Here is a 10,203-nt window from a genome sequence, read left to right as displayed (position 1 = left end):
CGCGTGGCCCACCCAGAAGCCACACTCCAGGGACCCTTGCAAGGATCCAGGCTGACCCCCTCACCAGTCAGGTGGGGGCACAGGCCCAGCAGACAGGCATGTAGCATAGGAAGAGAGAGTGGGGAAGGGGAATGGGACCTGCCCCCTGCCTGGTACAGGAGAATGAACTGACAGCCTGCTTTTCAGTCATCCAGTCTTTGCACGGTGTGCACTCCACACACGCTCACGCTCACGCTCGCACTCACCGAGGACCCCTTCTTCCTCTTGCTGCCGACCCCTCCGAAGCGGAACTTGAGCCCAGTCACCTTTCTCCCTTTACCCTTTTTCTTCACATCCTTGGAGCCTTTGATCTTCTTCCTCACGCCAGGCCCTGAAAAGCAACACGGCTCGCTCACTTACCACCATGCTTTCACTCAGCCTCACAGCAACCTGCTAAGGAAAGGATCGTTTCTGCTGTCACCTCTTTTCCAACAAGAAAACTGAAGCTCAGAAAGGTGACATCTTTGCTTAAAGCTGCACAGCAAGTAGCAGGGGAGGCCAGAGCATAACTCTGGTCTGGTCCCGGTCCTAGCCACTGCACTGCCATCTTGGAAACAGCCCTGTCTCATCCCTCTCCCCAGAAAGGAGCTGTCCCCAGTAAAGCCACAGACCCCCAGGGCCACCAGGGCAACCAAGGGCACACCCACCTACCTGCAGTCCATACCTGGGCCCCGGAGGGGTGGGCTAGAGCAGAGACCTTCCCCCAGCAGCCAGCCTCCAGGTTGCCCACTATACCCCCACACTGGCACCACTCAAGACCTTCCCCACCTCTATGGCCAGTAGAGGTGAGGCTGTGTTTTTATGGAGCTGGCCACAGGACAGTTATCCACCTGGGGAGTAATGACCTGCCCCCAGCAGTCTTTCCCACCAGGCTGAGCAGGGAAGGTGGGGGCCTAGAGGCAGGTGGCCTCGTCCGGGGCCCTCCTCTATCCACATCCACACAGAGAGATGGGGCTGGCAGCCCAGCTGTAACCTCAGTGGCGCCATGGAAAATCTATTTCAATTTTTCAGGCTCTGAATAGGCAGCTCAGGGAATCGATAACTCAGCAGCTGGAGCCCAAGAGGAAATGAGAAAGAAGGCTGGCTGGGCAGCTGGCGAGGGAATTGAGCAGGAGCAGGTGCTGAAGACTGCATCACTTGCCCACCAGGGTCCCTGCGGGACCTGGCAAAGGAATGCATCGTCCCAGAGACCAGAGCTGCTTGGGGCAGAAACAAGAGGTCCCCACAGTCTCCTCCACCCTCCATCAAAACCCTGGTCATGGCACCAAGAAGGTGAGCTGCAGGTGAGCCCACCATTCAGAGTCTGGGGGAGATCAATGGCCCTATCCCCAAGGGGGCCAGAAGCCCTTCACCTAGGGCAGAGAAGCCCCTCCCTGAGAACTTCAAGTCGCAGAGAGCCTCTGCTGTCCCCAGCCAGACACCACCGATCTGGACCTCCTTCTGGGTCTCCCTGGGAGGCTGGCCCTGACCACGCCCATGCCCACCCGGGCCAGACACTCAGAAGAGGGATCAACAGGTCATTTTAGGACCCCTTCTCCTGGGAATGGTGCAGCCTCAAACACAAGAGCCCCCCAACTCCCAGCAGCCTGGGCCACCGCGGTCCCTTCCTTCATACCTGGGAAAACTCCCAAAACTCTGAGCCCACTGTCCCCTCCACTTGTCCACCAGCCCCAGAAGGGAGGCAGGACAGATGTGGTAACATAGGTGAGAAAGGGCGCGTGGATCCAAGGTCAACCAAGGCACTGGGTCCTGGGTAAAGACCGGCCCAGCTGTCCCAGCCGCCCCAAGCTATAGGGTCTGGGGGGCCTCGGACAGCAGGACTGGGTGCCACCCACCCGCAGCCATACCCTTGCCCTCTTTGGTCTTGGCCTTGCGGATGGGCACAGGCTGGGGTGCCTGCTGGGGGCTGATAGCCAGGGGAGGCGCGATGGTGACCGTCTCCACGGCCGCGGCCACTGCCGCTGCAGCTGCTGCCGCCGAGCTGCCCTTGAAGGGGTTGTTGGCACTGAACTCCCGCCATTTGGCACCCAGGACAGTCATCATCTTTGACATGGGGATCTTCGGGTTCTTCTTGGCGATGAGCGGTCTGCACGGGGGTGGGGGGAGGCAGAGGGTGAGGGCAGCCCCGTGGAGGGGATGAGACCCCCATGTGACTCCCGCAGGGCCCACCCATCTTCTCCCACATTTGGAATATGTAGCAAACTGGGAAAGTGGGCTGAATGGAGGGCCAAGGAAGAGGACCAAGCCAGAGACAGCCGTCCACCCGCAACACCCCTGATTTCCTATTTTCAGGGCTAGTCACCTTCTCATTGGGTTTCCAATTAGAGCTCCCAAGGGCACAGAGATGGCCAGCCCGGGCATCAGGCCACCAAGCGGACCTGGGCTGGCTAGGAGGGGGAACGGCAGGTAGTGCTGACTATGAGATTAGAACCTGCCAGACAGACTCAAGGCCTGGTAAGACCGAAGGCCCAGAGGCAGGGGCCTCCAGCAGGACCCTGGGGGTCCAGTTCCATTTCTTCTAGAGCTGAGAGTGGCCACGGGGTTTAAGACCTCGGGATTGATTGGGGCCATCGTTCCTGGGGGCAGGACCAGCAAGGGAGGGCAGGACCATCTGTGGAAGTGGAAGGTCCTGTCCCTCCTGCCAGCTCTGCCCAGGGTCAATGTCAGCCCAACACTCCCCCAACCCCAGGAGCCCAGGGCCCTGTCCCTCTGGCTCCCCACTTGGTTCCCCCAGGGAGGCTGTCTCCATGGGTGCCCAGCCAAGGCTCCTCTGAGGCCCACCTGAGGAACTGGCTGAAGGCCTTATAGTTGGTCAGCGTGTGGTAGTCGGCCTCGGAGAACAGGTAGTCCACGTCGTCCAGGCCCCACTCGGCCATGAGCTGTCCCGAGGACTTGGGCTCCTACAGACACAGGGGCCGGAGATGGAATCAAAGGTGGGAGTCCTTCTAACCTGCACCCCCATCCCTGGGGCCCCACCCAGGAGGCCTGGGAAAAGCCGGGGTGATCATGTCTGCAACCTGCAACTTAACAAGAGCAGTTCACACACCAAACTGAAAATATCCTAGAGCACTCCAGGCTGCCAGTCCCTTGAGCAGTAGGAATGGCTCAGATGCCAGCTTACGAGGGGGTGCAGGACCACGTATCTGGGTTTAATGTGGGGGTTTGAGGGGAAGCCATGTGCGTGCCCAGGGCAGGAATAAGTACAGGACTCACTCTCTCTGCCCTAGGCTGTCACCTTGGGGTGATACAGTCACACTTGGACCTCGTGAAAGGACAGGCTGCTGCTGGGTTCTGGGGCCAGGAAGGTGTGCCCTGGCCAGAGCGAAGCATGGGACAGTGGTCCAGCTGGGGGCAGAGCCCAGAGGAGAGCCCTCAGCAACTACTTCACATTGGGAGCAGAGGCACAGGGAGGTGTGTGAGTTCCCAAGGGCACAGAGATGGCCAGCCCGGGCATCAGGCCACCAAGCAGACCCAGGCTGGCTAGGAAGGGTGACAGCAGGTAGTGCTGACTATGAGATTACAACCTGCCAGACAGACTCAAGTACCAATCTTGGTTCTGCCACATAGTGTCAGTGAGAGGTGAACAAGCTAACTTCACCTCTCTGTGCCTCAGCTTCCCCATCTGTAAAATGGGGATAAAGCACCTACCTCATGGGAAGGAAGGAGTTAGCAGAGGTCCTTGGAACAGTGCCCTCACTCGGATTCCCCGCTTGTTCCAGGCAGCCCAGCCCCGCCCACTGATCCATTCCACCAATCAGCACACACCACTCCCAGGCTGCCTCTTTGGTCCAGGTGGGCATGTGACTTAACCAGTCCAGGCAGGAGCAGCCCTAGGTCTCCTATAAGGAAAACTAGGAGACAGGCCAGCTTCCCCTCCTGCTGGACGGGGCAGTGGGAGTCCAGGAAACCCTGAGCTGCTGTTACACTCATTCTCAGCCCTGAAGATGCCTGGGCCTGAACCCAGAGCTGAGCCCACAAATGCAAAGAAACAGGGCCCTGGATCACACCATTGGGTCCCCCGAACTGGAGTCCACTTACCTCGCAGCTCTTGGGGCTGCTGGTCTAACAAACCCCTTTGACTCCCTAAGCCCCTCAGGGTTGAGCTGTCTGCTCCAGCAAAAGAAGGCCATCCAGGACACACAATCTCCCTCAGCCCCGAGGGACCCACTTCCTGGCCTCCCGATCTCTGTAATGGTTCAGAGGTCCTCCCATGAGGGACCTCCTCCCTGGGCCAACCTGCCCCTGACACACAGTCATTCCTGGAGGCATATCAGGCCTCTGCTCCCACCAGGAAGCAGAGCAACAAGTGAGCAAGCAATGGCATCGCTCCAGGATCACCCTGAATCACTCCCATAAGTTCATCTTCCAAAGCTGTCAGTCTCTCAGCTGTTATCAGTCACAGATGATTCACAACACGCCAGCCAGCTAATGAGCTCGCCCCTGGGTGTCAGGGCACCTCAGGCACTTCCCAACTTCAGTGGCTGATAGTCACCACCTCTGCCTCACCCATCAGCCACTGTACTAATATTTACAGAGCGCTAATCTTCAGATCTGCAGCCAGCCCAAACGGAACCTTGGAGAAAGATGGATGGAAGCAGGAGACTCCCAGGTATGGTGCTGTCATCTACCCCTGCCCGCCTTACCCTCAGCCCTTCCCCACTCCACGGAGTGGCCTTGAGATTTCCAGAGCCTTGGCTCAGTCACAGCGCTCCCCACATTCATGTTCATGAGGAAGAGGCTTCTGCCCCTGAGGAGAGCTGTAGGCCCATCGCTACAGCTGCCCTGGCTCACGCTCCCCGGGACACTCTCCTAGACACCCACGCAGGCAGAATTTCAGAATACGTGCTAAGTAAATCCCCCTTCTACAGTAAGCAGAGCTGTCCAGCTGCTGCTGCTTTTTTTCTTTCTTTCTCTCTCTTTTTAAATTTTTGGTTGTACCATGTTCAGTCCCTGAGTCAGGAAGGTCCCCTGGAGAAGGGCATGGCAACCCAGTCCAGTATTCTTTCGTGGAGAATCGTATAGACAGAAGAGCCCGGTGTCCTACGGTCCATAGGGTCGCAAAGAGCCAGACATGACTGAGCATGCACACATGCAATATATGGGATCTTAGTTCCCCAACTAGGGATTGAACCCACACCCACTGCATTGCAAGTGCAGAGTCTTAACCACTGGACCACCAGGGAAGTCCCACAGCTGCTGCTTCTTGGCAAAAGCTCCATTTGTTCTATTTTCCCAAATTGTTCCAAGCGTCCGAGCGAGAGGCTCCTGACACCAAACTTGAGTTCAGACCATCACTCCCCTCGGAAACAGCTCTGCGCTAGGCCAGGCAAGACAATGGACATCAGCAAAAGGCTGCCTGACTTCCTCCCCCAACTCCTAACGGTCATCCCATTGTTATTTCTGATGTGTCTGGAAGACTTGTGGATACAGTATTTCTCACAAACTCGTGTCCAACTTTTCCACGTGTGCACATGGATACACTCACACCCCCAGACACATCTGCCTCTACACCCACTGGTGGGAAAGGAGGCTCTTCACGCAGGGGCTCTGGGGTCAGAAAGCAGAGAGCTGGCAGCAGGGGCTCAGCCCCCTCTTGAGTACCTCCCACCCCCAGCCAGGCCTCAGTGTTACCTTGAGACACCCATCTTCATTGTCATCCTCCTCATCATCTTTCTTTTTCCGCTTAGCTTTTTTCTCCTTCTTGTCCTTGAGTTTTTTCTTCTTCTTTTTATTCGGGGAGTAGTCACTGCCTTCACTCTCCGACTTCTCTTCCAGATCCTCTTCATTTTCCGACAGCTCGTCATTGCTCCCCTGGAAGAGAAAGGGGGATGGTGAGGACAACAAGGGCCCCAGGGCTAGGCAGCAGCACTGCCCTAAAAGTGGCCTCCTGGAAGAGTCTGTCAGCCCATGCTTTCTGGATCAGTCTCAGCCACCAGATCACCAAAGCTCCAATCACCTGGAACCAGCATGGGGCAAGGGTCTCATCCCCGACATGACAAACCGTGCCATGCAGGTGAGTTAAGGCATCGTGTGAAGCCAGGCTTTACCCTCACAATGCACAAGCACAGGGCAGCTGTTTGGACGGCCCCAGAGTGAGGTCCAGGCTCTGCCTCAGATTTCTGTGGATTCAGATTGTAACACAAGTGTCAGGGATGACACTTGAACACACAAAGGATGTGATGCCCAGAGCCAAAAAACAAAATGCAGGCTAGGCTGGAGAAGGGCCCCTGGCTTCTGCCCCGGACCCCACCTCCGCACGACTCTGCTTATCTTTGCATCCTATGGAGTTGTTTGTGTCAAGTGAAACCTGTGGTTAACATACAGCGCACGTGCTCAGTGCTCAGTCACTTTAGTTGTATCCAACTCTTTGCGACCCTGTGGATCATAGCCCACCAGGCTCCTCTGTCCATGGGATTCTCCAGGCAAGAATAGTGGACTGGTTTGCCATGCCCTTCTCCAGGGGATCTTCCCAACCCAGGGATCAAACCTACATACATCTTCTGTGTCTCCTGCACTTCAGGTGGACTCTTTACCCACTGAGCCACCAGGGAAGTCATCCCAGTCTTATCTGCATGTGGGCTCTCCAGAAGCTGCTAAGGCACAAGCCCACCTTCCCCATGGCCCCCATCCTGGCTGCTTCATCTCAATATGAGACAAGGTAATTTAGGCAGCTCTTAAGCTTGGCTTCCTTGATTTAGTTTCCTGTCTGTACAGGCAGAAAATGGCCCATTTATATGGAGATAAGGGTGTTTACAGACAGAGCATCCCCTATTAGAAAGTCACTGTCCCTCTGAGAAAGCTGTGTATTTGGGGTTTTGAAGATGCAAGTGGGCTGAGGAGGCCCCTCCCAGCCAGGGTCTGCAGGAGAGGCCGGGCACAGATGCTCCAAGGAAGATGATGTTTGGCATCGTCATGCTGGTGGTTTACTCTCTCTTCAAGGTGAGCAAAGAGAGGCACGGAAGAGATGAAGAGAGAACTAGGGAGATGAAGGATGTGAGAAGAGGAATGAGGGAGGGAAGCAAAAGAGGAAATGGAGAGGGAGGAGGAAGGAGGGGAGGAGGGAGAGGAGGGAAGGTGGGGGAGGGAAGGAGCAGATGGAAGAGGAGCCGAGCAGACGGAGGGCAGTAAGGACAGTGGGTCTGTCTGTCCAGGCCAGCTGCTGCCCTGTCCAGCCACGTTTACAGTCTGAGAGTCTCTTTCCAGGAGGGAGGTTCTCCCTGAGGTACATCTGGGAAAGGACCCACCGATGGGATCCCTGCACTTCCTGACTCTTCTGCTTGCTCAGCTCACTCTCTGCCTAGGCCGGCTCCCTGCTTCCAAACCTTTTATGCTCATTAAGCTGCTGAGTCAGTGTGCTGGCTGGTGGCTGGCAGGCAGCAGGGCCTGGGCCTTTCCGGAACCCAAGTGTTTCCCAGAATACTGACTCAGTTGGGCACCCTGGGCCCCAGGGGCAGTGCACCGGTCCTGGCGACTGCCAGAGCCTTCCCAGGACAGGACAGCCTCACACGCAATCCTGTTCCCAGGGCTCATAGCCACAGCTCCCAGCTCTGCCTCTGTCCTCTGGGGAGGCAGAGGTCAGACAGCGATGTCCATTTCCTCTGAGGCTGTAGAGTTCGGCCAGCTTGGAAAGAGCACCCTTTGGAAGACCTGAGAGACAGTGCTTACAACCCAGCAAAGGTAAGGATGGGAGGAGGCAGCCACCAGCAGCTTCAGCACCGCGGACAGAGGCTGTGGGGCCCGCCAAGGGAGGGGCTTGGGGCTGGCTCTCACCTGCCCACAGACCAGACCAGGGATGAGACAGGAGGACCCACGACAGGTTCTGGGGCTCCCTTGGGAGGCTGCAGGACAGAGGCTGTCTCTGAGCTATGAAAACCTTGCTAACCAGGGAACTGGGCAAATCACTGCAACACCCTGACCTCAGTCTCCTCATCTGTGAAATGGGGATGCCATAAATGGCAGTAAAAGGAACAAAGGAGGTCCTGTGAAAGAGGGCTTTAAACATTTTGAAATAGGGGAGACTCAAGTACCCACGATGCCCCCAATTCTGCTTGGAAGTATAAAATGCGACCAGGACCACAAGCTGGAGGACCCAACCAGCTTCATCTCCCTCGTTTAAGCAAATCCAGACTGGATTAAAGTCAGGTGCATTGACAGTGCCTGCAGCTGGACGACAGTTACAGTGTAGCTGGGGCCTCCCTGGTGGCTCAGCAGTAAAGAACTCACCTGCCAACGCAGGAGACACAGGAGACATGCATTCAATCCCTGGGTCAGGAAGAGGCAACCCTTCCTTCAACTCTTCAACTGAAAGAGGAAATGGCAACCCACTCCAGTATTCTTGCTTGGAGAATCCCCATGGACAGAGGAGCCTGGTGCGCTACAGTCCACAGGGTCACAGAGAGTCAGACACAACTGAGTACGCGTGCGTGCACGCACACACACACAGGCAACAAGAAGGGGCTGTTGTGGCTGCACCTGTGGGGTTTTTCCCTGAGCATCTGCTGGGAGCAGGATCCCAGGCTACCATACCCCAGGTGAAGGAGCAGTGGGGTGACCGGCACAGTTCTGAAGGCAGGGCCCAGAGGGAGCCAGAGAGAGGAAGAGGCAGGGAAGGCCCCTCCGGCAGACACTCTGTCTGTGTGTGCACAGTGCAGGAGAAGCAGGCCTGGCAGAGGACCCCAAGCTGGGCACTGCCATGAGGGTTGGTCCAGCAGCCACTCTGGGTCTAAGTGGGGGAGCAGGAGGGCTAAGTTCCTCCTAGAGGGATGAGCTGGAGCTACACCAGGCACATCAGTGGCCCCAATCACCCACTAGGGTGACAACGATGGCGGCCTCCCATTTCACAGAATGGGAAGACCCCTCCTCACCCCGTCTACCTGCATCGAGGAAAGCCAGCCGGAAAGAAGAGGTGGTTCCCCAATTCCCCACCCATTCCCTAATCTCCTCTGTGCCCTTCCTTCTCCCCTGACCAAAATGAGGCTCACCTTGCCTGGTCCACCCCTATCTGCACCCCAATCTCATCCAAGCCCTCTTGCTCACACAGCCGGGGGCAGGGGGGTTGGTGGCTGGTGAGATGCAGGACAGGTCTTTGGGGATGAGTTTCCCACTGGTACAATAATTCTGTACCCACAGCACTTCTCTGCATCCATCGAGACTAGAGCCTCTTTTCTCCTGTGTTTTCTTTTTCCAAAATCTTCCCTGGCAGACAAAAGGGCAAAAGGAAGGGCAGCACATGGTTCTGAAAACAATTGGAAGAGGGGGCACCCATCAGCAGAACCCAGAGGGATGCAGAGCAGCCAGTGGCCAGAAGGGCAGGAAGGACCAAAAACTAGGAGTAGACCAGCCATACAGCATCTTGAAACTTTCAGGGGTGGTGCAGGCCAAGCCACATTCACAAGGGAGGTACAGGCACAGGACAAAATGCCCTAAAAAAATCCCTAAAGCAACCTCAGCCCCAAGCCACACCTGGGCTCTGAACATCAGGACTCATCAGGCTGTGACCTTGGTGCTGTCCTCTGGGCTGCAGCTGCCCCGGGCATGACTACAGGGGACGCCCCTGATGGTTGAAGAACCCAAGTGAACTTGGAGTCCCAACAGAATCCATGTGCAAAGCTGCCTTAGATGCTACTCCCGAGCTGGGCGTGTGAGGACTTGGGGGTAGGCAGGAGGGGTCTCTGCCCTGAGCCTCGGGCCCACCAAGGCACAGTAAGCCACCAGCACAGGCCCTGGGGATCCCTAGCTGGCGGCCAGTGTCCACTCTTCCCCCCCACAGCTCTGCAGATGTCGTTCCATCCAGGCCTTCCATCTCCCTCTCCCTTCCTTCTATGCCTGAACTTGGCACACACCACATCTCTTAAAAAGGAGGCATTTCAACTCAAAAGGAGGGACTCAGAGAGTTGGTCATTCTCAAATTGGGGTCCTTCAAGATTGAGAGGGAAAAAGAAAGAATGAAATATGAGCCTTCCCATTCACAAGTGTTATAAACAGTTATAATTTAGCACTGAATAATTGGTTGCTATGGTAACCGCTGCAGTACAGGTTGAAATCATCTCTCCCTCCTGCGCTGGGTCTGACAAGGAGCTTCATCTACATATGCTCAGGTTCCGGCCGAAGCCCGGTTATTTTATGTAAATCAGGATTCATGACTCGCTGCCTGTCCCCCCACCC

At 56.4% G+C, this 10,203-nt stretch overlaps 1 protein-coding gene across 1 annotated transcript in view; it reads right to left on the bottom strand.

Moving 5' to 3' along the window:
• CHD5 (chromodomain helicase DNA binding protein 5) overlaps nucleotides 1-10,203 on the bottom strand; it is a 62,872-nt gene that overhangs the window by 44,486 nt on the left and 8,183 nt on the right. The window contains exons 4-7 of the mRNA XM_010850204.1: nucleotides 5,671-5,850; nucleotides 2,821-2,939; nucleotides 1,887-2,125; nucleotides 204-370 (exon numbers count right to left, since the gene is read on the bottom strand). Of these exons, the coding sequence (XP_010848506.1) occupies nucleotides 204-370; nucleotides 1,887-2,125; nucleotides 2,821-2,939; nucleotides 5,671-5,850 (705 nt within the window). The remainder of the gene's footprint in view (nucleotides 1-203; nucleotides 371-1,886; nucleotides 2,126-2,820; nucleotides 2,940-5,670; nucleotides 5,851-10,203) is intronic.

Source organism: Bison bison, unplaced genomic scaffold (genome assembly GCF_000754665.1).
Source record: "Bison bison bison isolate TAMUID 2011002044 unplaced genomic scaffold, Bison_UMD1.0 scf7180017864289, whole genome shotgun sequence".
Classification (NCBI taxonomy): Eukaryota; Metazoa; Chordata; class Mammalia; order Artiodactyla; family Bovidae; genus Bison; species Bison bison.
This window is presented reverse-complemented; position numbering and strand designations above follow the sequence as displayed.